This window comes from Stenella coeruleoalba (genome assembly GCF_951394435.1).
Source record: "Stenella coeruleoalba genome assembly, chromosome: 7".
Classification (NCBI taxonomy): Eukaryota; Metazoa; Chordata; class Mammalia; order Artiodactyla; family Delphinidae; genus Stenella; species Stenella coeruleoalba.
This window is the reverse complement of record NC_137153.1, coordinates 86347810-86374800: the sequence shown is the minus strand read 5'-3', so window position 1 is coordinate 86374800 and position 26991 is coordinate 86347810. Positions and strand designations below refer to the sequence as shown.

At 51.0% G+C, this 26991-nt stretch overlaps 1 protein-coding gene across 3 annotated transcripts; it reads right to left on the bottom strand.

The window, feature by feature from the left end:
* Positions 1 to 1084: 1084 nt before the first annotated feature.
* Positions 1085 to 26945, bottom strand: TMEM8B (transmembrane protein 8B). Of its 3 annotated transcripts, XM_079926269.1 has the most exons (13): positions 26285 to 26945; positions 21647 to 21836; positions 21064 to 21271; positions 14989 to 15122; positions 14428 to 14696; positions 13522 to 13847; positions 10460 to 10553; positions 10179 to 10302; positions 9958 to 10100; positions 9566 to 9744; positions 2490 to 2636; positions 2242 to 2358; positions 1085 to 1991 (listed from the first exon to the last, which is right to left on the bottom strand). In XM_079926269.1, exons 1-13 carry the CDS (start codon positions 26808 to 26810, stop codon positions 1656 to 1658), a joined length of 2793 nt encoding a protein of 930 aa, XP_079782395.1. In that variant the 5' UTR covers positions 26811 to 26945; the 3' UTR covers positions 1085 to 1655. The 3 variants fall into 3 exon arrangements, with proteins under 3 accessions (XP_079782395.1, XP_079782397.1, XP_079782396.1); XM_079926271.1 differs by lacking the exon at positions 26285 to 26945 and having other exon boundaries at positions 1085 to 1987; positions 21064 to 21758; XM_079926270.1 differs by lacking the exon at positions 26285 to 26945 and having other exon boundaries at positions 2242 to 2636; positions 13525 to 13847; positions 21064 to 21758.
* Between the last annotated feature and the right edge of the window lie 46 nt (positions 26946 to 26991).

The window sequence follows — 26991 nt, the reverse complement described above, 5'->3', positions numbered from 1 at the left end:
TGTGATGTGAGATGTGACCTTCTCACATCACTCTGCTCAGTGCCCGAAGGAAGAGATGTGATTGCAAAAAGCAGAGAACAAAGAGATGTTTTCCTGGCATCTGAGTTTCAAAAGCCTAGGCTCTAAAGGGAACATAAAAGACTTAAGGCATAAACAAAAGATTTGGGAGAAAAATGTAAGGAAAAATAGGTGTCCCCACCTCCAGATTAATAAAAGATTCCCTAAGTTAGGGAGAGGAAAAAGCAAGGAGGAGGGGATGTAGTGAGAGCATTGGCATAGGAGGGCCCCAAAAGGGAGGGGCCCTGAGCCCCACTCCCCAGACCAAGCCCCTGGACAGGTTTGCAGGTGTGAAAGCTGGAGCAACTCATGCATTGTTGGTCAAGTAAAATGCAGAGCAGGACCCCAGGGTAGAAATGGCTTCAAGGTGTTTCTGGGTAGCCAAGGTCTCACAAGTCTTTGCATGTGGCACAGAAGTGGTGGAGAGCCTCAGGACTGAAAGGGTTACACAGATGGGGACAAGAAACCACTCTGGGAAGGCCTGCTTGTACCACTAACTGGGGACCAGGTGGGATGATGGAAATCTCAGGGGCGCCACATGGACCCTGGTGACCAGGGAAAACACCCTCGCAGTATCTCGGCATTATATAAGACCCTCGGGACTCAGCTGTGACCTTTGTGGAAAGAGAAGAAATCCCCAAATGACAAAAGATTATGTTTCTGGCACTCGGGCAAAATGGAGACTCAAAACAGAAGTTACATTCTTGTGATATTTCTTGCACATCTGAGATTTGTACCTGCTAGTCCAATTTCCTGAGCCCTTAGCCTCCTTCCCTATTGGGTGTGGGCACCACAAGGGAGGTCTCACTGACTGAAATCATCTCAGCAAGTACACACACACACACTCACACAACTCCCTACTCCCGGCTGCTGCAGCCTGACACAATGGGGCAAAAGCCTCAGACAGTAGCTCCAGCAGCTCATGCCAGCTAGGCTCCATCACCCCTGTTGATTGTCTCAGGGTCCCTCTTTCCCTCCCCTCCCCACACCGTTTCCCTCAGGAAAAAAAAAAGGCAGCACAGAACCAGCAAATACTTCATTGGAGACACACCAGACTCCACCTGCATCAACTCAGGATACCAGCCACCGCAGCCCCAGTCCCAGCCCCATCTGTCCTGCATCCCCCTCCCAGCACAGCCCAGCCCAGATCCTGCCTCTGGGAAGGAAGCCCGAGCCCAGAGTTGCTGAGCTGCTGGGAAGATCTGGAGACTCAGCTTCCCCAGGATGGACTCCGTTTCCTTAGGAACGACACCATGTCCTGAGAGGGCCTGGTCTCCCAGGGAAGGAATCCATGTCCTCAGGAGGGTTCCATACCCTGGGAAGGGCTCCACACCCCTGGGAGGGACTCCTTGGTCCTGAGGGGGCTCTGTGGCCCTGCACGAGCTCCAGTCCTGAAGATGCAGGAGGACTCCAGGCCCTCGGGAAGTGTGCCAGGCCCCTGAAAGAGTTCCGTGTCCTTAAGAAAGACTCCATGTCCTCAAGAAATACAACTTGTCTCTTATCCCTGGGAGGACTCCATGCTCCCAGGAAGAACCCAAGGAAGGGCTCTCTGCCCCGGGGAAGAGTTCACGTTCCCCAAGGGCAGCCCAAAGCCCCTCTCAGCTGGCACAGATGCTGCTGACAGTGGCCCCTCCCGGGCCCACAAGGCCCAGCTCCTCCTGCTCATTGATGCACAGCTGGTAACCGCAGCCCCGGGCCCGGGCTCCAGATGGGACCTGGTGGTCAGTCTTGGCACGAGGGGGCAGCAAGAAGCCCACGCTGCCAGCGATGAGCATATGCCAAATGCTGTGAATGTAGAAGTAGTTGTCTCGAGTCTCCACAAAAGCATAGAGCAGGATGGCACTGCCCGCGATAAGGCTGCCTGGGCACAGGTAGAAAAGCCAGCGGCGCCACGTGGGCGGGTAGCAGTGCCGGCGGCGGACGCTGCGTACTGTCTGGGGGAGGCAGAGAAGTGGGGCTCAGGAACGCGAGGCCTTGGAACCCAAGCCACTGCTGGTCACTCTCAGGCTTCCCCTGAGCCCTGGTGGTGACCTGAAGGCATCTGCCAAGACTGGAGTGCAGCGCTGTGAGCAGCACAGTGATGACGACAGGGTCCCAACCCACCTTAAACTGGGAACCAGATACCCAAGTCCCTGCACCCAAGTCCTGCTGGGACCTCCCCGCCCCCAGCCCTCCCAACCTTACCCAGGCTGTGGCCAAGATCCCCAGGGCAAAGAGACTGGGTCCAAGCAGGTTCCAGAGTCCATGCCGGTCAAGCTGCAGAGCCATGGACAGCAGCATAGCCCCCAGCAAGTACAGCACCTAGAGGAAGAGGTCTCCAGGGGCTGGGCCGGGATGGAGAGGCACTTGGCAATGCCCCCAGGAGAGATCGGGAAGTGGATTTCAAGTAGACTGTGGCTATGGTTGTCCCCCAGGGCCCACTCTGCACTGACCTGCTTGACCACAGGCTGTAAGCGAGCCATGGCAATGACAGTGACCCACACGGACATTAAAGAGCCCAGGAAGTCACAGAACTGCAGCACGTCGTAGTCCATGATGCAGAAAACCACAATGCCTGGCTGGTCACAGGCATGGTAGAACTGGAGGAAGAGAGGACAGGCATTGAGAGAACTTGCGGCAAAGGTCCAGGTCTACAAAACTGGAGAAAGAGGCCATAGGGGTGGCGTGCTGCTGTCAGAAAAGCGGAAGTCAGAGGGCACAGACTGAGCAGAACTGGGAAATGCCCAACTCCCCACCCCTGAGAAGAATGTGGTAGGGAGGCCCGGTCTGTGTCTTAGGCTGTACGTATCTGGCAGCCCTGAGCCTCGTCCTCACCTTCCTAATCTTCCTGCTTCTGGAATGTGCTGTGAGAGCACCAAGCCAAGGGATCCAGGTCTCTCAAGCTGAGGCCAATCCTTGCCTGTATCCCCTTGTGCTCGTGTGGGTCCCACCTGTAATCCTGGCCCAAGCTCTGAGGCTGGAATCTGGCCTCTTGGCCAATCCAGACCCCAAGCCCTGTCTGTTAGCTCAGACTCTGAGTCATGCTTCACCTTCAGACCTTGCACTAATTGATCCTCTGCATCCTCTCCCACCCAATGCCATGGGGGAAGCGGGGGGGACGGTGAGAAAAAAGGCAGAGTCCCTAAAGCCAGGGAAAAGAGCATGGCACTTTACACCACGGGAAGAACACAGGAAAGGGACAGTGCTCACCTACCCTACACCGTGGGGAACACAGCAAAGAATAGGGTATTGAGCTTAAAGGTGGGGTGCAGGGGACACAGTGGAACTGGAACAAGCTATACTGGGCACCCCAATTAAGGAACCAAGCTCTGCCATCAGCCCTTGGGTCTGTGGTCGCAATCCCTGTGCCCCGCTGGATAATGCTATCAGGACCTCTGGCAGCCTGCATTCCCTTATTGTGAAAACAGTGACCCAGGGATAACCTGAGTTCAAGTTTATTTTGTCTTGGAACATTTGCTGTCACCTTTCTTTGAACTTCTGTGTAGAATTTAGGTAATTTGAGTACTTACTGATGCTAAACACTAAGGCCATGGATGGTTTCAAGAATATCTGGTGCAGAGATGCAGGAACACGCTTCCTTCTATATCATGTGCCTTACGAGTCCACCCAAAGAAAATAGACTGGGCAAGGTCTCTGAAGACAAACAGCTCTGACCGAGAACAACCATCACAGTGGCATGCTCACTTCTCCCATCTCCCAGTATCACCCCTGCTCCGTGTCAGGAAGAATGGGTTATTATGGTAATGAAAGCAGGGTTAAGAAAAATTACGAAGCTAGAATGGGAAAGAAAAAGGTTTTGACCTATGTAAACTTGACCAAAATCTACTCATTGGAGCTGAGTTTGAGACACGCCAGCAGATTTTAGGGGATCAAAAAAGTCTCTTAAGATTCTGTGAATCAATCTGTTTGACCTCTGTCCCCTGTACTTTACCCCAGGTCCTCAGAGAGCCATGGCTACTGAGAGCACCTCTTGAGAGGAGAAACAACTCAGTGTAGTTGCCAGGATTGGGCTGAAATGCATCAGGCTGAACCGAAGCTGGGGCAGGAAGGCTGTGCTATACCATCCAAAGGCAGCCTTTGAAGTGGCTGGATCACTGACTGGAGGGATCCTTTAGGCACTACTTTCAGCCCACATCAGTTTCTTCATCATTCCATCAAAAGGCAACCCTGAGTCACAAGGGCTCTGAGCCCAAAAGAGAGACAGCCTTACAGACCTTAGTGAGACAGGTATCCAGGCCTCCAGAGGCACGGCTCTGGGTGTGGGTAGGGAGAGGGCAGGGATATCCAGCCCACAGCTGAGGAGATAGATAGCAGAGCAATATCACAGTTTCACTCACTGGCAGCAGTGGGGTCTCAGCAACTTCTGGGGAAAATGAAAATGGGAGAACCTAGTCTCCTGTTTGAATGAGTCAGAGCTGAGAACGAGAAGGTGGAGGCGAGGTCAGGAAGAAGAGTTCAGGGAAAAGGAGCACTATATCCCGAACTCATAGCACAAACCATGACACCCCAACCTCACTGAAACAGCAGCGACCTTAGGGAAAGCAGGTGGGAAACTGAAGCAGGTCTGCTGTGAAAGCTGACAGAAGCCAGCCCAGATGCAGAGCTGCCACCAACAGGATGGGAAAACAGACTCAAAAGTTTAGTCTTGAGAGACAAAGGATGAGAAAGAAATTGCTAATGTTTCTTTTGAACCTGTTGAAGATTTCATCCAGTCATTCAAATTGCAAAATGTGTAACTTCAACCAACAGAGGGGAAAGGGTGAATAACATAAGGGCAGGGACAAGCTAGGAGTTTAGAAAAAGAAAAATAAATGAAAAAGAAAACTCAGGGATATTAATTGACATTGGGAAACCTTGGGTTCGATTCCTTCGCATTTTAAACTGCCAAGTCTTAAACTTGTGTACCTATCCTCTTTCTTTCCCTTCACTTTGGAGGTAAAGAATGTTGTCCCTTCAGGAAGAGACTGCTCTGGAATTATCATGTTTTTTTGGTTTTTTGTTTTGTTTTGTTTTGTTTGCGGTACGCGGGCCTCTCCCTGTTGTGGCCTCTCCCGTTGCAGAGCACAGGCTCCGGACGCGCAGGCTCAGTGGCCGTGGCTCACAGGCCCAGCCGCTCCACGGCATGTGGGATCTTCCCGGACCGGGGCACGAACCCGCGTCCCCTGCATCAGCAGGCGCACTCTCAACCACTGCGCCACCAGGGAAGCCCTATCATGTTTTAAGTGAGTATCCCAGGCTTTTCAGAGGGTTCATAAGTTTGGGGACATAAATCCCTCTTTTATATTATTAAATAGAGAAAATGAGTTCTTACTGGGAAACTTGGAGACACTTTTCATGTGGGTCCATTTAATGTTTGAATATGCCTCAAAGGTTTATTTTTTAATTCTTTCTCTTATATGTGATTAATTGGGAACTAATTTGGTTCCTAAACAAATCAATATTTTGGCCTTTTTCTATTTCTCTACCTCCAAGACCGGATATACATACTACTGCTCACTAAATTACCCAATACTGTTTTATGATTTGGATTTTATTTTAAAGCATTAATTTTACCTTTCACACTTCACCAAGCACTTGTTTCATATGCCTGACTTTCAGGTATATAGAAGGAAACGCCCAAACACTTCTAGAAGAGGGACTTGTAATAAATCTTTCAATCTCAGATAAGAGAGGATAAATACCAGCAGAAAAAAAGCAAAGCTGAATCACCTAACATTGAAGACACATCTAAGAAAATAATTAATTGAAGGTTTATTTCCTCCTAGGAATTTCTACATTGTTAAAAAGAGCGGGGAATAATGGAGAGATCGTCTCTGGAGTGGAGAGGTTTTGGGGAATATCATCTCTCTAATCTTCTATGACTGATTATTCTACAAGTATACTAGAAGGTCAAAGAGATTAAGGTTGTAGAAAACCCTTAGGGGTAGAGTTAAATTAAAACTGCAGTGTGGGGACTTTCCTGGTGGTCCAGTGGGTAAGACTCCGTGCTCCCAATGCAGGGGACCTGGGTTCCATCCCTGGTCAGGCAAGTAGATCCCACATACATGCCGCAACTAAGAAGTCCGCACGCTGCAACAAAGATCCCACGTGCCACAACTAAGGCCCGGTGCAGCCAAAATAAATCAATAAATATTAAAAAAATAAAAATAAATAAAACTGCAGTGTGAGGTGACCAACACGATCTACATTTCACCAATCCTATCTGGCTACTGTCACTGCTGAATGTCCAAAAATGCCATCAGTAAAGTCCATCATCGACTCCCTCCCGGGGCACACTGTGCTAGGGAAACCCGCCAACAACCTGTGGCAGCTTGCTTCATTGAAACTCCTCAACCCGGAGGAGACAGCATCTTGTCATCATATATTCTAGGCATATGTTTGTCTCTTCTGCCTGCAGTGCTTCAGCCAGCTTTACTATTCATGGAGCAGGAGCCATTATCGATTGCCATGGCACCCATTCAGCACCATCCTTAACCAGGACGCACAATTCATAGTAAATGAGGCAAAGCAAATTGCTCACCACCATAGATTTCACTGGTGTAACCATTTACCCATCACCTAGAAACAACTGGCTCAACCGAAAGCTGGAGTGGGCTACTGAAGGCTGAGTTATAGTGGCACCTGGGAAACTCTACCCTGAAAGTCTGGAATACTCTCCTATATGTTTGGCACACAGTATGTGCCCAGTAAATTTTAGTCACCTTACAGTCATCTTATACTTTATGCCATGTATATTCATGGGAGAATATCCCCACACTAATAAACTTTCCCTTATGCAAAAAAAAAAAATATATATATATATATTGCACTATTGTCTCACTGAAAATTGTGGACTAATTTTTACATTAGTATTCCTTTTGTCATCAGCAATAAAAAGAAGTGGTAGAAATAACACAAAAAGATTGGGAGATTTAAGAAAAGAAATTCAGACTACTAACTAGTTTCTATTAGTATAATCTAATTTGACACCTTCCTCAGCTTTGGATTTCTTTACTTACAAGGTAATTTTGGAAAATTATACTAAGTTGTTTTTCTCTGTGGAATTTTATACTTTTATAACATAACTATACAGTTTGTCTAACGCTCCAAAACAGAGTATCCTGGCACTAGAGAATTTAAAATTGAAGATGCAAATATATTCAATCCATACAAAGATTAGGATATTTGTACTCGGGACAGAATGAAACTTCCTGCTGTTCTCTTATTTTCTGCTTCCGTTTCCTCTTGGAAACAGTCATGGGATTTTGCCAAGGGCCACCAAGAATTACTTGTGCTGGTGTGAGGAACAGAAGAGGTAATGAGGAGGTGGGCTTGCAGCCAGGATCTCAGCAATCGACAAGGAAGGCTGCAGGGGCCCCAGGATGTCAGCTCTGTCTGGGTCTTTGGGGATCCAATTATGAGGACTCCTCTAGCACTGTGAAGGACATGTGGCTTGAACTGTATGAGTCAGAGGTGCACAACCGCAATGTCTGATATATTTTCCCTGTGATTTCCTGTATTTGGTTTGGTTATATTTCCTGACCTTTTGATTGGCTCTTTTTATCTTTTAAGAATTTGAGAACTACTAAAGTGAGGTCGTTAGTATTTCCACGTACTCCAGGACTTCTGAGAAACTGAAGTCAGGTTAGAAATGTATCCATGCACGCTCACTGCCCTATGCAAGGGGAACACTACAGCTCAGTGATTACATGAGAGGGATCTGGAGGCAGGCTGAGTGCGAAGTTTGGTTCTACCACTCACCTCAGGCCTTAGGCAAAGTATGTAAACTTTTCTCATCTGCAAAAAAGGGATAATAATAATAGCAATACCTATTATTACAGTGCTATGGGGAGGATTCGATGAGCACTGTCTGACACACAGCATGTATTCAGTAGACGTTGTTTTTCTGTTATAGTTATCTGAACTGTCGGCTACATACAAAATCAAGTGCTGGGTTTGTGGCTTGCTTTGTTTTGCTTTTTCTACTTATTTACATTTTGCATTTTAAACTCCTGAAGAACAAAGCTACTGTCTGCTCCCAGGCCCTGGGTAGGAACTGACACACTACTCCCAGGTGTAGACTGTCCTGGATTTGAAGACAAGGAAGAAGACTGTCGCCTACCATGCTGGTGCTGATACCTGCAATATGAAAGATGGGTCCTTAAATGGAGACTGCTGAGGAATGAAATAAGTCTAAACAAAATAAAGAACAGGAAAGAGTGACAACAGGAAACCTGCCTGTGAAAAATGAATCACAAGTAGCTCTACACTTTGGCACGTGTGGAAAAAGAACAGGAGTTAGAGCACGACTTTAGGCAACACCTCAGAGCCAGTATCTTTTCCTTGATCATTTGCTTACTGCCTTATTTAAGAAAGTGGAAGCACTGTATGTGGTGCCAGGCACTTTCGACTCCCCCAGTGTTCCTACTAGGGGAAGGTCTTGTCTTTTCAGGATGATATGCCATCAAATCCAGAAGATAAGAAGTCATCTGACACTGAATACCCTGAAGCCAATGCCCAGGATGCTTTGTGAAGTGCAGGAGAATGGATACGCTCTCCTCACACGCTCCAGGCTCCTGACACACTTAGGTGTTCTTACTAATTGTGAACCACATTAGATCTGCACATAACCAAGAGTGCGCTGGTGAAAGAGCTGTTGCTAGGGAATTTGGTGAGCAACAATATAAAAAGGATCTTGAAACTAAAAAAAAGAGAGCGAGAGAAACAATGTTGAATATAAAAAGAGTGGGGCATTGTCAGAGCAGGTCTAAAAAGGGGACCAGTCAAACAAAACTGAGGTGTGCTGTTCTCATGCAGCTTAAGTGGCCAAGGTCCTGCTACATGGCTCGGTTACAGCCCACTGTTCCTCACCTGTGGAGAAATAACCAGGGCCCTAGAACATGACTCAGTTTCAGGACATTTGCCCCTCACTTTCTCCTAGATGATAAGTAGGATTTTTGTAATTTGGATATATGTCTGATCTATTAATACTGGACAACAGAGAGGCATGTATTGGTTTTTGTGATATCCTTGTTGCTAAGACATGTGGAAAAGTCTGAATCCATCTAAGATGTTTGCAGTGCTCATAGGCAGGCACTGTACATCACAAGATACCAAGAGCCCAGGGATGAGATGAAAAGATCCCTAGATGTAGCATCTCAGGGGATTTGTGTAGACACAATTCCAAATTGTAAGTCAGAGTTTCTCAGCCAGTGTGTTGAGGTAAAGGTCCCCTCAGCTCTTAGAGTGGACAGGCAGGGTGCGGGTCGCTGGAGACCCCACACTGTCTCCAGTGACTGTTATCTTAAGTCGCAAACAGCCTTGCTCATATATCCCAATGTGCCTTATAAAAATTATCACGTTCGCATGCCATGATACGAAGCGGTCAGGAAGCACTGCTGTACAGTGAAGAGGAGATATTCTCATACCATGAAGGTGTAGACATCCCCAAACCCCGTGGTGGAAATGTACACTCTAACCCACCACCACGGATAAGGACTCGGTGAAAGACACAGACGCCACCGCATACCGTGGAGAAGAACATGGTGAAGGTGTAGACAGCCGCTTCCAGCACATATCGGCTCCGAATGGCCAGGACCACGGGGGGCAAAAACATGAGGTTGCTCAGGCAGAGCAGTAACGTGGACAGAAGCTGGAATCCGTAGGTGAGCGCATCCGCACTGTCGGTGCAGCCCCATCCCCGCCATCCTGCGGATGGGAGGGGCACAGGGTGGAAGAGGTGAGAAGGCAGCCCGCGCTTCAGCAGATACTTCCGCTGGTGGTCTCTGCTCAAGCCCGACGCCAAGGCCAGAGGAGGCTGGTCCCACCCTGACCCCGCCCCCCCTCCAACCCGGCTACTGAGGGGGCCGCCTCCCTTCCGACCGCCCCGGGTGGGGTCCCTCGCCAGCCCAGCCGGCTCACCGGCCTTGCACTCGCAGGCCGCGTACAGGTAGTTATGCGTGCGCAGCAGCTTGCACTGGCCGTAGGGCCCGCAGTCGTCCACGCACGGGGACAGGAAAGTGCGCAACCGCACCTCGGCCGTCGCGTTCCGGCACCTCACGAACCTGCGCACAAACTGCCAATCAACCGGGCCCGGGCGCAGCCGCGCCCCGCCCCGCCCCGCCGCGCCCCGCCCCGCTCACCGAGGCCCCACCCCACAGAGGGAGCGCAGGGTCAGGAACCAGGTCCCCGTCTGCGGGAACGGGATTCGCAGCCTGGCCACTCGGGAGGTGGCACTGACCGTGAGGAGGAAGCCGGCCAGGGACTCTGAGGGGAGAAGGGAGGAGTCAGTGTGGGGTCAGGACCTAAAGAACCCTCACCCGCCTGCCCCCAGTTCCCAGACGCCCTAGCCCATCCTTCCTCCATACCCACCCCCCTGCCCCCGACTTCCAGCCCCCACTCCTTCCCCGGTTCCTCACTCCACCTTTGGAACAAGTCATTGCTGCATCCCCCAGGCTCAAGGGCACCTCGTGAGTCAGGCATCCGAACACTGTCACATTTTCCTGGCGCAGGGAGCTCTGGGCAGGGCGGGTATAAAGATGAGGCGGCCACACCCTCTAAGTCCTCCCACCAGCACCCCCGCCAGACTCCTCCACCTCTTAACCCCTCCCCAGAAACCCCTCCAGGCCCTCACTGGACATCCCATTCCTGCAGGTGCTCTCCACACGGAAGCACCCTCCCCACCCCTCACCTCCTCGTTCTTACAACAAAAAAACGGAAACACCATATCTTCCACAGCAGAGATCTTTCAAAGACTGATGAGAAGGCAAGGCCACTTCTGAGTCCTTTCTTTGGGAAGAATTGTTTAAATTCTGTCTAGGCAAGAGACAACACCCACTTTTTCAGTCCTATCTAGCTTGATGGGGGGAAGGGGAAGAGCACTGTTGCTGGATGTAGACACTAGTTGTAAACAAAGGTGATTGTAAGGTTTGTCAGTCATCTTCACATCTTCACCTTGGCCTTGAAGGTGGGAGGCATGTAAAGAAATGCACTCTTCCTCAGGTGAAATAATTCTAGGTACTGAGCAGTGGTAATAGAACGCCTATGGGATTAAATGTAGCAAGCTGGCTGGGATTAAAAGAAACTGGATATCCATAGGAGTAAAGGGAAAGGGTTGTCTACAAGAATAAAGGTAACAGGATGCCATAAGCTCACCTCATTCAAGAAGGATTTGAGGCAGCTTATTAAATACATATAACAGGATAAAATAAATACATGAGGGAAATTTACAAATCTGTCCCTAGATGTGGGCCATATATTTGCTGACTTCCAAGCAACCAAAGCAAGGAAGGAAACGTGAGTTACCACATTTGTGAGTCCACAAGATAAAAGTTAGAGTCTCAGGAGAAGCACTGCACCCAAAAGGGTGGTTCTCAGTTAAATTCACATCAAAGAAGCACTGTGTGCTGCCCCACCTCCTATCCTTAGCTGCAAGAGTGAATTTCATACAACTTGTTCATAACTTCCCTCAATGCAAGCCCAGGGCTATATGCCAAAGTATTTTTCAGCAAAAGCCATTCTGGTGGGAGCCAAAGAAAAAATGTTTTCTAGGTATGCAGTTCTCTGAGCCAAGTGTCCAGTTTTGACCCAAGGGAAAACATCAAAATACTTGAGGAAAAGATCAGAGTAGGTGTGCCAATATACCTTTCAGAATAAATAGAACAGGCTGTCTGAGGTGTGCAGCAGTGTCATAGCATGCAGATGGCTGGAATGTAAGCAGATGCCTTTTAGAGAAAATAGACAAGAATGCAGAGAAAGACAGGGCAAAGCAGCAGGGGAGGTGGGCCTCTCCTCTCAGGATACTAAGGAAGAGTCAGTATGGGTGGGGCTGGTCTCTGACATAGGCTCTATAGTTTCAAGGTCAAATCAAGACTTCACTGTCATTGCCCAAAGGCATGGCGATAAGCAAACACAAAACATATACAGTCTTAGCCAGAACACAGAGAATTTGAGTATGAAAATAAGGAACATCTTGGGGTTGAAGAGTCAGCTCTGTCCTGACCAGGAGGATCACTAGAAAGTTCTGCGCCATGTCCCATAAAATACCACCTCAAGACAGACCAGGTCTCAGGTGGGTGATAGGAAAATGATCCCTGCCCCAGAGCTGAGGGATAGTAAAGTTAAAAGGATTTTTGGCTGAGGGAACAGTAGATAAATAATTAGATCAACGCCAACCCAAGACAGTTGCCAATGGCCTGACACAGGGTTCTGCCCTCGGCCCAGTCTTGTTCAGTGCTGAAAATAATGACTAAGAGGTTTAGAAGGCCAGCTTTTCAAGTGTGTGAATTACACAAAGCAGTGAAGATGCAAGGTCCAAACCAGTGTTAGGCAATGTCTCAAAGATAGACATAAATTCTTCCATTCAGGTTAAAAAGTGTGCTGCAAAAATATAAGATAGGTATTGGCAGCGGTTCACATGAACCAAGCTCAGGGCATGAAAATGTGCATGGTCCTTGGTTACAACTAGATAAACACATCAGTTAATGTGGATAAGGACTAGGAGGACATATACCAAAAAGCTAAGCAGTTGTGTTATGGAGGTGTCTTCCTCTATTTTCCGAAGCCTTTATATGTGATCCTATTATTTTTATAATAAAAAAGTATACAATTGTTTTGAAGCAAAAAAAGGAAGAAAAGGAAAAAGATCCAGAGGTCTTAGTCCACCACAAGCCTCAGGTGATCCCACAGTGTGAGGCAGCAGCTGAAAGAGGTAACTTGATCTCAGGCTGCACAAATGCTGCCTGCCACCCAGGTCAGACCACCTTGGATCACTTAGTTCAGAGGCATGATGACCAGAAGTATGACCAGAGGAGACAGCAGAGGATGAGAAGTCTAAGATGCTGAGGCTGTTCAGCTTTGGCAAGGCTGAGAGGCATCCAAAGGGCTGTTAAAATTGGATAGGGATGCAACAAATGTACCACACCAATGCAAGACGTGAGTAATAGAGGACACTGTGTGGGGAAAGAGGGGAACTCTCTGTACTTTCCTCAATTTTCTGTAAGCCTAAAACTGCTCTGAAAAATGTCTATTAAAAAAAAAAAAAAGGACGGGGTAGACTACTGGATATAGCTTCTGGGGCAAAACAAAGGTCAGTGGGTAAAAATCCATGGAGGCAGACTTTGATGGCATGCCAAGAATGCCTCTAGCAATCAGAGTGGCCTCAAGAGGTGGTGAGCTCCCCATCACAGGAGATATGCGAGAAAAAGTAAACACCTGCCATAGAGAGAGGCCCTTAGTGAGTGGCAAGTAAGCCTATACAACTGGGAAAATCCAGACCGCTCAGCTGCCCTGACTGACCCAGCCCATGTGTAGTAAATACTCAGGGCATGTTTGTTGACCAGAATTGGGCTGAGGCATGGTCTCTAACCATGAAAGGTGAAAGCAACCTAGACAGGCTTTCTGGAGGAGGTAAGGGCCCCTTCACCCCGACACCTTCCCCTTCGGGTTCCCCCAAAGGGCGACCTCCCCGCTCTCCACAAATAGTACCACGTTGAGCTGGAGCTCCAGGCTGAGGACGCCTCCGCTGTCCAGCACTGGCAGCAGCCTCAGGGCAAACACAGCTGGGCGTTCAGGGGGGAGGGCCACGCTGGGGCCAAAGAAGACGTAGAAGTGGACGGAGAAGGTGTCCAGCTCATTGCGCAGCGTCGGGCGCACTGGCCAGCAGTGCTCAGGTGGGGATGTGGCCCCGGGCCCCTCAGCAGGGGCCCCGAGGGATGACAGCTCTGGGGGCAGTGGCTGGTTGCCCAGTGACTGGGGCATGTTCATGGCAGCTCCGGGGACCAGGGCACGGGACAGGCTGGGCTGTGGGCACTCTGTGGGGCAGAGGAAATCAGAGCTGGGGCCTGCCGCCCTCACAGCCCTGCAGCCCCACCACATAACAAAGGGTGGGGAGGCTAAGAACTGGAATCGAACGTCCCTTTGGCGTCTGGCATCTAAGGCCACAGGACAGGGTCCAGGGGCTCCCTAGTGGTCACAGCTAATGGAATGTCATGTTGGAGGGACTCAAGGTCATCTCTCCCACCCCACGGGCAGTGAGGACACTGCTGAAACAGGTGATGGACCCTCTCACTGACTTGCAAGGGCTTTGGCAAGGACCATGTCCCAGAAGTCCTAGCTGTCCCCTGCCTACTCCAGGACACTGAGATTAAATCAAGGAGAGTAATGAGGTCCCTTAGTGAGCCCCAAGTCAGGTACCAAGAAAAGATCTGATGGTCTTCCAATGACTTGAAGCTCCAAGTGGGAGGGCTTTGGCGAGTAAAGAAGCCTGGGCTGGGCCGGGGAGGTCGTAGGCACGTGGCCGAGGACCAGTGAACACAGCCACTGTGCCTGCCTCCTCCCAGCCACAGAAGTCGGCACAAGCTGGGTGGCTGGCGCAGGTGTGGGGCTTCTGACCTTGCAACCGCACACACAGCTGGAAGCAGACGGTCCTGCCAGGGCCCCGGGATGGTGTCTCCACACGCACGTAGACCCAGTGCCCCCACGGGGGCAGTGCCAGCTCCAGCTGGCATACCGAGGCACCTCCACAGGCCACAGAGCTTGAGTTGTGCAGGGGTGGGGCCTTGGGACGTAGGCGCAGCGTCAGGGGGCAGGCGGATGCCCCGCGGCCCCCCACGCACACCAGCTGTGCTGAAACCCTGTAAGTGAAGCTGGGCACAAAGACCCTGGGCAGAGGGGAGGTTGGAGGTGAGAAAAGACAGGGTACAGAGAAGTGAGAGGGACACAGGATGAGGGAGACACTGGGAAGAAGGGAGGAGTAGGGGACAGAAAAACCGGAGGCCTTTTCGGGTCTTCCCCTCTGTGCTGGGAGAGGGGGAGGCAGGGGGTGGGAGTCACCCTGGGGCTCTGGGTAGCTCAGCAGTCCAGGCTGGCCAGAGGGAGAGGAAGATCAGCAGGTAGGCTAAGGCCGGGGAAGGAACATGGGAAGGGCCCGGTGTGGGGCAGTATTTGACTTACTTGTACAGGGCTGAGCGATTGTGGAGGGAGAGGGTCTGCTCAGAGGGTCGCCCAGGCACCAGCACAGCCACGTCCAACAAACGCCGGACGATCAGCTGCGGCTGAAGGAGGTACTGACACTCATCCTGGAGACCCTGGGACACAAGCAGGGGTGGCGGGAGGGGAGACAGCGAGGTGCTACTAAATGGCGGCGAACAGCCTGCTGAAGCGGAGGACAAACCTCCCCTGGCCCTCCTGCTTCTGGGGCTGTGACCGCAGTCCTCTAAGCTCTGGGTCCCTCCTAGGTCTGCAGGATCTGCTGGGATCCTCAGCATTGGCTGAGGTTTAGGGACTCAAAACTGGGCCCCTCCTGACAGTCAGGCCTTCCCTTCCCCACCTCCAGTAACCCCAACTCCTGAGCATTCCTGGACAGCCCCTCAAGGTATTTCAAACCACCTCATTCCCCCACCAAGCCCTCAGGAACGTAGAACACTAGCACTCCAAGGGCACTAGAAAGTCCCTTAAAGGCTTCCAGTCCAAACCTCCCCGCTTCCCCCAACCGAATCTTTAATTTCCTTTATTCTCCACCTGCCCCTCCCAAGTGCTTGTCCAGCCTCTGCTTTAATACCCCCAGGGAAGAGCCACTCTGCCTCCCAAGGGACCTCCAGACTACAGGTAACTTGAGAAAAGGAACCTGGTCTTATTTTGTTCCCCCAGACACAGAGCCTAAAGTAAAGTGCACCCCTCACAGATGAATGTTTGCTGAATAAATGAATGAATAAGTGAATCAACCCAGCTGGGGGCAGCTCTGACCTGTACAAAGCCAAAGCCTATCTTCTGTCCCCCGACCACCGCTCTGCCTCAGGGGCCCACAGATACATCTGCTCCTTTTGCCTCAGTCTGGGTTTCCTCTGCCACTGGAGGAGAACCGCCACATCTCCCCGAGCTACTCTTCTGGATAAAATCCCTAACACTTCTCTACTTGGGAGGACACCACTCTGGCCCTGCAGCATCTCCAGTGAGGATGGGCCCATTAATTCCGGCTCCTCTTCTGTGGCATTTGCAGCTCTCTGGGCCCTCGATCCTAGCAGTTCAGGGGAGGGGGGCTCCTGATTAGGCTTCTCTCATCTTCTGGACAAACGGTCTTATGCTGGCCCAATAAACTAGAGGCCACTGTTCACTTATGTGGTTGTTCTGACCGAGACATACCATTAGCCTTGACCTGGGACAAGAATTCCAGGCTTTGACATCCCACTGAGTTCCATGCCACGGAAAAAGCCAGCCAAGGCTTGTTTGCTGACTTTTGTTTTGTTTTGTTTTGTCTGTTTGTTTGTTTGCTGACTTCTAGCAAAGCTCCACAAGGTTGGAAGGGGGCCTTGATGGATGCCAGGCTGGAATATCTCCTTACCCTCTGCCTGGAATTTTCCTGTACCTTTTGCATCACTGCACCCCCAATACCTAGCACACCACCTGGCACACACTAGGTGCTAGAAAATATCTGTTGAGTTAAAGAACAGGTGTCAAAAAGAGGTCCCTTCAGAGAGCTCCTGAACCCACCTCGTTGCACAGAGACCTCCATCTCTGATTTCCAAAGCAGATGTCCCTCATCTTTTGTGTCAAGCCCTAAGGACCAGAAATACTCTCCCAAGTTATTTCATCAACCCCACCTCCTAACGTAGGAATCACCACCACAATAATCTTGTGGTGAATAAGCCCTAAGGGTGGGGACTCACACTCGGGAGACAGCCCCCGTCCTTACTATACAGTCCAGAGGGAAGAAACACTTTCTTCCACATTTTGCTTGCTGTTGCCCTAACTAAAAGATCAGTGGACATGACCTCTCTATTTAAGATGTGCTCCTTCCTTAAACTGTATAATGTGCATGTCTAACACCTTCCTATTGTGCACGGGAGCATTCAGTCAGTGGAGACCAGGGAAGGTGCAGCAGGGACCTTCATCCCGTAATGGAACCACAGGAAGGGCAGCAGAAGTCAGGTCCTCAAGAGCTGCCAAGGCAGAAGCCAAGTGAGAAAATCCAAACTCAGTCAACGTCCGCGCTCTTGGAAGCAACAGAACCAAAGCAAGGGACCAGGGGACCAGGAGGGCCAAAAGTGAGAAGTGGAGTGAGAAGCGGTCTGAAAGAAGCTGGAGTGGAAGGCCTTAGATTGATTCCTAGACTGTCCTAGTATAGGTGGGCTGAGTTTCTTTAGTAAGGCCTGAGCCTCTGGGTGAGGCCTGTAGACTGAAGATGCCCAAAGATCTTGGCCTTCTCTGTGGGAATACTCCAGCACTCGGCACAGCTCCGGCCCACAGTTAGCTAGCACCAATCAACATGGAAGTAGGTGAGCACTGGAGAGATGGCAGGGGGCAAGAGTGGAAGCAGGGAGACCACTTAGGAGATTACTGTTTTGGCCCAGCAGACGACCAAGGGAAGGTGTGCTAAGAGTGGAAACAGACGTAGATGCATCCAGGGCATCCTTTAGAAGTAGAGTCAACAATACTTTTTCTTTATGGATTAGTTGTGGGGAAATAAGGGAAAAAGAAGAATCAAGTATGACACCTAAATTTGGGGCTTGAGCAACTGGTGAATGGCAGTGCCATTTACTGAGAAGAAGATTAGAGAACAAAGAGGCTTAGACTGGGAGAAGTGAAATAGGAATTAAAGAGATTTCGACTTGAGGCTTTGTTTGGATATGTACTTGCTAAGTTTGAGACTGGTCTTAGACATCCAATCAGAGATGTCAAGGAAGCCACTGGATATAAAGTCTGAGATTCAAAGAAATTTGAACTCACTTAATACACCTGGAAGACATGAACTTATAGGTGGTATTTAAAACTGTTGTGCTGGAGACACCTAGCAAGAGAATGAAGAAATAAAAAGGAGTTGTCCCAGGACCAAGCTTTGGGGTACCACATGTGAAGAGATCAAGCAGAGGAGAAGCCAGGAAAGGAGACAGAGGAGTGGGCGGTGGGCAGGAGGAAAACTGGACAGTTCTGTAAAGTCACAAAGGACAAGTGGAGAAAATGTTTCAAGGAGGAAAGAGTAATATAAGGAACTAGGTAACAGCTAGTTACTAGTCAGCTCTGGAGAGGAAACGTGGGGACTGAAAGGGGACAAAGGGAAGAGGAAGACTTACTTTTCACTGTATGCCTTTTGTACCTTTCGAATGTTGTACCGGGTGCATATATTACCTATTTGAAATACAAATAAAATAATTTAGAAGGAGGAAGAAGAACAGAAGGAAGACTGTTAGCAGATCTGAACCACTTCAGTTGAGATACTGAGCCACTCTTGGTCCTAGCGGGTAGATTCAACTGAATCCTTTCTTCTGTACAATCTGCTCCTTTTCTTTCCTTATTGTTGTTTTCATTCTTTTATCTGCTTTCACTTACTTTCAAATCTTGGAGCTGGGGAGAGGAAGCTGGGGAGTTCAAGGAGAACTGTGCCCCAGATATTTGGAGAACTTCCCCTAATAAGCCATTTGGGTGCCAGATGTTACCCACAAGCCAAAGGGCAGCCCTTCAGGGCAGACTGGCAGCTGGACACCACAGGAGGAACACATGCACCACACAGGAAAGGTAAGGAGATAGAGGGCACAGGTCAAGACAGAAGTGGCTGACAGAAAGAAGGAGAAAAGGAAAGGAGGAGAAATGAGATCAGCTTTGGAAACACGAGTTTGAGAAGATGGCAGAAGGGCAACAAAAATTTGCCCAGCCCCCACCATGTGCCAGGCTCTGTGCTGGGCGCTAGGAATACAGTAGTGAATAATACAGAGGCCAGCAGAAGTGTGGGACCACAGCCCAGGAGAGTGGCCTGGACCAGATTAGTCACTTCCCTTTTACAACCTCTTAAGGCTCCCTATCACTCTCAGGATAAAGTTCAAACTTCTAGGCCCTTCCTGATCTGGCCTCTGTTCACCCCTCCAGCTCCCTCACTCACCCCAACGCCTGCCCCACACTGAACCACTTCAGTTCTCCCTTCTAAGCTTTAGCCCATGCTACTCCCACCACCTAGAATGCCCTTCCCTGCTTCCTCAACAGCAGGTCTCACTTCCTAACAGTTTCCTAAAACCAACTCCCCACCACACTACCAAGCTGAGTTATCCACCTCTCTGTCCTCTTAAAACCTCCTGTATCTCACTAGTATACATCTTATTTATCTGTGTCCCTAGCACCCAACCCAAGGCCTGGGACAAAGCAGGTGCTCAAAGACTAAGGTCTAAAGGGAGGCCTGAACTCGTCCCCAAAGCTGAGGAACAGTGCTGCCTTCTTACGCTGGGACCATTCAGTCCCCACCCAAGGATATCCCTGAACCCACAATAACTTCCGGTGTTGGCCAAGCCTTATGGGAAGTCAGGACGATGGGACGAGGACGAAGCAAGCAGAGAAGACGGAGCCCTAGAGGAATGCTCTGGACAACCCAGCCATAGGCTTGATTCTAGGGAATTAACCAGAGAACTTAAGAAGCCCTACAGGCCCATGTAAGATTCCAGAAGATAACCAAATTCTTAGAGGAAACACAAAGAAGGTCTTACCCCCCAACCTCTAGAACAGGCCTGACTGGAGAGCTCCGTCTCTCGTGGGGTCCACACACAGCTGCCAGTCACAGGGTAACTGCACCCTCTTCTCTCTAATCTCACCACACCCCAGGGATCTCTACGGGGTAGGGCTCCAGCTTGAAGTGCCAAGTTCCCCAGGCCCCACTCGCTATATCTAGATGCAAACGGGCACGTCAAGCCTGGTTCTGACCTCTCCTAACCAGGCTTCAGCTCCCATAATCCCAGCCCAGGCCTAGGCGCCAGATTCCTCCTGCTCAGTCAGAAAGGTTGTTGGATAACTACAGCAGGGCTTCAGAAAGATTTTCTCTTCTCACAAAGAGAGTCAAGAATCAGAGCTGGGACCAGGAACAGGCTCTTTGGGATTTGGCCAAAGACCTAAGAAGACATTCCTCCTAATAGAAGAACACTTGGTTCGGATGGGAGTCAAGAACCTAGAACCCAGAGCCACTTCCGGGCAAGTTCGCAACATGCTCTCACCCAGAGGGCTCCCAGGCCTGCAGAGGAGGTTCTCCCGTACATCACTCTCAGGAAAAACTGGCCTATCACTGAGGCCTCGAGATGCTCCCTCAGCCTGAGTTCCCATCTCTGACAACAGCAGTGCCCATACACTTGTCCCTGTGTAATTCTCAGCTCATTCAAAAGCATTATAACACCTCTGAACGCTGGGCCTCAGCAGGAGGAGGAGAGGGGAGTCTGACACAGTCCGGGGCCCCTGCCCTCAAGGAACTCACCCTGGAGAGAGATGGCCAGGTCAAATCCTCACCTGACTGGCCTCTCAAATCCTCACCTGACTGCCTCTCCCAATTCTCAGTGGCCAAACCCTACTCACTTTCTTGTTCTTCATGTCCTGTTCTTTAAATCCTGCTCAGCTCACGCTTGGCCCTTTGCCGTTACCACTGACCCCACACCCGTGGCCATCCCACTCTGACATGGCCACCACATCCCACCCCCCTTCCCACCAGTGGACAGGAGCAAGAAACCTTCAGGTCCTCTCACAGTAATGAAGAGGTCTAGCCTGCCCAGTGCCTGGGAGTGGCAGGAAAACTCTGCAGCATTTCCTTCCCCTCCAAACCAGAATGGAGAAGCAGCCTGACCTCAACCCTACAACACTGGAGACTTTAACAAACTCTGCTCTATGAAATCACTGCCGATGTTTGGGGGAAAGAGCGTCAACAATCAGGTTGGACGCCAGGCACCCAAAGCCGCTTCTTAACAGGAAGGGGCTTCCCTGCCCCCGAGTATTCTCTTAACATCTTCCATAAGGTGTCAGGAGCTAAAATTATGATAGAAGAGGAACGTATACTCCCAAATGGACTAACGACTGGGCTAAAGCCTACAAGAGTCTGCGGGGCTATCACCAACCAAGACGTAGAACAAGACTAGTCTTGACCCACCAGGTGACCGGCTGACCTCTAGCTATGCCCCACGCCAGCCACCCTTATGCTGTTGCCCACCCTGGCACAAGGCTGGTGTGCCAGGTAGCCCAGAGATGGAGAAGCAGCTCTGGCCCCTCCTACCCTGGACAGTATCAACCCACCTTGACAGAGATGTGGCCGTGGGTCCGGGGCAGGTGGGCAGCCAAGAACCAGTCCCCAGGTAAGGGGCTGCTGACGTTAAAGATGCCAGAGGTGCGGTTGGGCAGTGTCCAGCTGAGAGTCAGTGAGAAAACCCCAGGCACAGCCGTATCCCCTGGGAAGTGTGTGTGCAGGGGATTGATGACAGGGGGTGCCCCAGAACGGAAATACCTGGGGGACCAGAATGAAGAGAAGAGGAAAGCAGGCAATGGGGTGGGACATGGAAAATGGGGGAAAGAAAGGAGAACTGTCATTTATCACCAGTAAAACAAGTGGATTCCCTATACCGACCCACACAACAAAGTGGTTCCAGGTCAGGGGTCAGAACATAAGGGGCAAAAGATCAGCTCGGGCGCTCAAACAGTCATACAGTAGCCAGGAATGGTCAGGAGACAGAGGTCTTGGCCCTCAGCGAGTCACACTTCAATCCGGACAAGGGTCAGGGGTCAGGGTCAGGAGGTCAGCTGACCTCCTGAACTCGCATTTTCATTTGGAAAGTGGCCTGGGGTTGGAAGCAGGGGTCAGGAGGTTAACTCAGACGCTCACACAGTCACACTTTGGTCTGGGCAGTGGTCCCCAAAGGTTCCCCCCTGCTCTTTGAAGATGATGAGGTTCCACACGGCCAGGAATGTGTCTTCGGGAACATGGAAGTGGAAGAGCTCGGTGCTGGCGAAGGAGCGGAAGGGACTCAGCTTGCGGGGTGAGCAGGTGGAGTAGTCAGTCAGGAAGAGGCCTCCTGGGGAGCAGGCGGAAGAGAAAGGAGCAAAGTAGGACAGGCCATTCCCAGCAAGCCCCAGGCACACCAAGCTGCCTCACCCACAGCACCGACTCAGCAAAGGTTCTCCTCTGCCCGGGAACTGGGTCTCATGCTGCCCTTGCCATCATTTGCTTTCAACCTTACAGTGATCTTGGGAAAAATGACCTCTCTTTACAGATAAGGAAACTGAGGCTTAACGCTAGACCAAACTGAGGATTCAAACCTTGATCTGTCTAAATGCAAAACCAGAACCCTCTTGAGGACCCCACAGCTGCCCCTCACTTAGGAGCCATTGTTCTCCTCGTACCAAGCCTAACAAAACAGCTGTGGATGGTGCACACGCGTGCGTGCGTGTACGCGCGTTTGTGTGCGTGTGTGCGTGTGTGTGTGTGTGTGTGTGTGTGTGTGTGTGTGCTGGCATGGACTCTTAGGCTACTGAGCAGCCTGGAACTCCACCTGTGGGCTTGGGAGTCAGCAGGGAACTGTGAAACTGCCTTGTTTATTTTCTTCCCCTTTCTGTTCCCCTGTGGTCAGGAGCAATAAAAACTCTCAGAAGCTTCACAAGAGCTGTCTGTATACTGGCTCAGGGCGGCAGAGGGGAGGGGAAAATGTGGTGAGGCTGCAAGGGGCCTGCTTGGGTGGCAGAGGCAAGGACAGGAGCTGGCAGGCCACCACAAGAGCCCCAGGGAGAGGAGGAAAGGAGAGCCAGCAGGGCCTCTGGGATTCAGAAGGAGGGGCTGGGGGCGCTTCCTGGAGGGAGGCCCAGTGAGGCAGTCAACTGGTAAGCCAGTGGAATCTCAAACTACCTGGGAATATTCATATCCAGACGAGGCTGGGGTGGGAAGTGGGGAGAAAGTGGCCCTCTGTAGCCGAAATGCCAAGATACCTGATCATGGCTGTTAGGAGCAGAGCCCAGTGGGCAGGAAAGTCTGGTGTAAGCAGCTACCAAGCAAACACATAGGGACCAGGACTGCTGTAACAATGCAAAGAACCCAGCGGCTCAGCTGGATAGAAGAGAGCCTCAAATGACAGGCAAAGCTCTGGGGAATCTGACTGTTTTGGAGACTTAAGACCAGCCCCAGCGAAGCCCAGAAGGATGCCCCCAGGACAGATGAGAAGGTTGGGAACTCAAGCAGCTTCAGGACAAGAGTAGGGGCAGTGGGTAGGGGAGACCTTGAAGCAGAGTTTTTAGCCCAGTAGGAAATACCCACAGGCCTTGCCTATTCTGACAGTTTCCCCCTCTGGAGATGGGAGATGTAACTCCAAAAATGAGGCATTTGAAATAACAGAGAAAGAAGCATCTGGAAAAGGAGGCTGCTGAAGGAGGGAACACAGATCAAGGTTGGCCCTACTGAACTTCAGCAACCTTGAGTCACCCTGCAGAGAGCCGTCCTATATAGGTGGAGGTCACTAGCCCTAGACTGGCCTGTGCTCTTCAAAAGCCACGGTTATACCCAAGGACTAGTCTGTGCAGTTCAGGCCACATGGTCACTCTCAACAAGGAAGACCTGCCACCTTGCAAGCTGAGCACTGCTCAGGAACCAGAGAAGCTCACAGAGCAGCACTCACAGGGCAGTGGTGATGTATCAGAGAGGGATGAAGGGAAATGAACCAAGAGATGGGGAAGAAAGGTTTCCTAGGAGCCCTTGCTGTGACAACTGGGAGGCAGAAAGCTAAGAGCTGAATGGCCTGGATACTATTGTTACAGGGAAGCAGAGCACTGGAGCATCCCCTGCTGGAATTAGGGAAGGGCTCCTCTTCCTCAAAGCTGGTACCAGGTATGGGTCATCAGATGGGTCATTGCTACTGTTAGAAGAAATGCTGGCCAGGCCCCCGGTGCAGATTCTCAGAGAGCTGGTGATGAAAGCAGCTAATGACCTTTAGGAAACAATAGACAGACGCGCATAAAGAGCCCTGTGATTAAAGGAACATGGCATGGCCTGGAGAACTGGGGGACTAGTTAAGCCACCCTGAAGTGGCTAGGGGCTACAGAGGTCATAGAATAGCCTGGTGGGAAAAGGGAGTAAAAAGAAGCTGGGGATGCTGGGAGGAGCCTAGAGGGCAGATGTTTGAGAAAGCGTCCACAGCCCCATTCACTCCAAGCTTTGGTTTTGGGTTTCACCAGGACCTACAGAGCTGTGTCCCAGAGGAAGCACAAGTAAGGCCCTAACCAAGCTCAGACGAACCTGCCTTGGATGCGCCAGTGCTTCCAGATGAGGCTAGATTCTCCATCACCACCTGAAACACACACACACACACACACACACACACACGCACGCACGCACGCATGCATACACACGGGCTGAGGCTGGCCCTTCTAGTGACAGCACTCAGTAGAACAAAAGGCTATTTCCTATAATGGCAAGGCATGCCTGGGTTATGCAACTGCAGTCGGAAAAGACCCAAGGATTTGTTGAGACCGACTGTGCCATCGTGGTCCTGTGACAGTGCTAGTCTCTCCTCAGGCGAAACGTCTCATCACCACCAGGTCACAGAGCACCCCTGCAGGCCAGTGACTAGTAACAGCACTCAGGGCAGCCCTGCCTGCTGTGGGACCTAGTCAGTGCTCATTTCCACCTTCATTATAATCCTCCCAAAGCACCTGAAACTGCTTCTGGGCAATCATGCTTTAATCCACATCTTTCAGCTTTCTACAGCTCTGTGGCTGTCAATCACCCTCCTCTCTTAGTCATCCCAGTGTCTGCTCAATGGGCTCATGAACAAAGATGCTGGGGTGGCAGGGATAGAAGCTATGAATTGGGCTTGACAGAATAGACTCCCCCTCACCTAAACTGAAAAACTGACCTGCCTTCTGCCTCTGTTGAGTGCCCGATCTGCCAGCAGCAGTAATCAACACTGAGCAGTAACCAACACCGAGCCCCTCAAGGAATCTGGCTGGGGGCAGATGGATTACTCATGTATGTTGTGGGAGGCATCCAACACTGCCTCCAACCGGGAACTATCCACTTGGAGGTGACACTTCAGTGATCTGTCTGCAGGAGGGGCAAGAAGAGCTAAAGAGGAACATGCATGGGCCACATGTACCTCCCCCTCACACAGTAACATAGGCACTAAGGACACACAGGCTTACATGCACACAACAGACACGCACCTACACTTACCAACACACAAGCATATACACACTGCACATGCCCAGCATTCTCACAGATCCCTCAGGTACACACACAGACGCATAAGTGCCCAGATACCAGTGTGCATCCACATAGAGCTTGCACATCTCTGCAGGAGCAGTGACCTTTGGCGTGCATTGATTTCCTCAAGCTTGTACACTGAACCAGGGCCCCAGAGCTCACTGAAACGCAGCCCCTCCACCCCCAGCTGCTCTGCTACTTGTTATTGCCAAAGACTTCCTCAGGCACATCCCCATCACCTCTAGAGTGCCACCCGCCAGAGATGGCTGGGGGTTGGGGCCATGATGACTCTTTATTATGGGGCCATCTTTACAGCACATATCCTATGGCCAGGACCCCCTCATCCTCCCACATTCCACCCATTAGGAAGTTGGGTATCTCCCTCTCCTGTCCGAGTCACTTCCTCACTGGATGGTGGCCCTGGGCTGAAAACTGACAAGTAAGGAGGGTTTGTGGATGAAGCCCCCTTGTGGGAAGACAGGGGAGAGGACAGGTTGTGCTTTGAGCCTTTCTGCACTTGGATCTGTTTTCCTATTGGGCATATATTGCAATGAAAAAAAAAAACAGAAACAAAAACAAAAAACACCAGTATAGGATAGGAATGAGGAAATCTTTTTCTAGCCCCACACTGCCACTGACAAGCTGTATGATCTTGGGCAAATTGATCTCCTGCTGAGCCTCAGTTTCCCCTACTGTAAAATAGTCTCTGAGTTTCAACCCTGCTTTAAAAGTGTCAGGAATTATTCCTCAGCAAATCAAGCTTATTTGGAATGAAACTCGTTATAAGAAGAAAACTCATTATAATGGCACCTAACCCATGTCCATGTTTTTTTGTTATTTGCTACATGTTATTTTCAAAACTGCTTTCTTAACCCTGTTTTAAGGCATGCCCAGTTCCTCAAAGGTTTAGGCCAGATCTTCCCACACTGGACTAGAGGCTCTCTGCTGGGGGACTATGTCTCCCCCACCAGACTTCATGAGCAGGTGCAAAGCACTCAAGACTTTCTTGGAAAAGCAAGAGTCAGAGTGGAGTCCGGATGGACCCCAAGAAAGGAAACCTTGCAGTCTCTGTCAGCCACCTGCTGAGCCTCAAGCCCACAGCTACCACTCTTCTAACCCTGCCAATTCCTCTCAATTATGCAAGACTTCTTATTTCTCTCCACGTCTTCCCCAGTGATCTAGTTGCCCAGGTCCCACCTCTCCTGAATCCCTCCAGTCCACCCCTCCCTGCCAGAACCCCATCCCTGCCTCGGTCTTTCCTGCTTCTGCACTCACCAGCCCCTGGGCCAAGGACAGACAACAGCAACAGTAGCAGTAAGGCTGACGGCAGCTGGAGCCCAGACCTGAGTCGAGGCTGGGAGAGGGGCAGGGTATGAAAGAGAGGGCTGGGTAGTGGGAGAGACCTGGGTAAACACAGAGATGAGGGCAAAGACTGGGATAAAGAGTTGGGCTGGGCTGGGCACTGGGACTTATGCAAGGGTAGGGGATGTGATGGAAGAAGAGACTGTGATGGGGACCGGAGGAGGGGCAGGGGTTGGGCCCCGGGCTTAAGCAAATTTTGAGAATGGGTCTGGGACAAGGGCTGGGCTGGGATTTGGGAAAGGAGGTGAAACAGGGGCAGGCGCTGGGATGGGGGCCAGGCCAGGGACTGGAGTGGCGGCCTGAACTGGGACCCGGATCTGGGCATGCGCTGGGACCCAGGCCGTAGCTGGAACCTATGTGGAAAGCGGGGCGAGGGCGGGGTCGGGGGCCAAGGCCCGAATCTGGATAGGAAAAGGGGCCGGGACAAGGACTGGGCCATGGCCCGGGGCAGGGGCGGGGCCGGACAGGCCAGCGCGGGCGCTCGCAGAGCTGACCCGCGGCTCCGCTCCCACCCCCGGGGGGTGACCTCCGGTGTCCTCGCGGGCCCGGGGCCGGGGTCGAGCCTGCTGGGGCCAGGCCGGGGACCTGGGTAGGAGTTCAGGTCTGGGCGACTCCGGGCT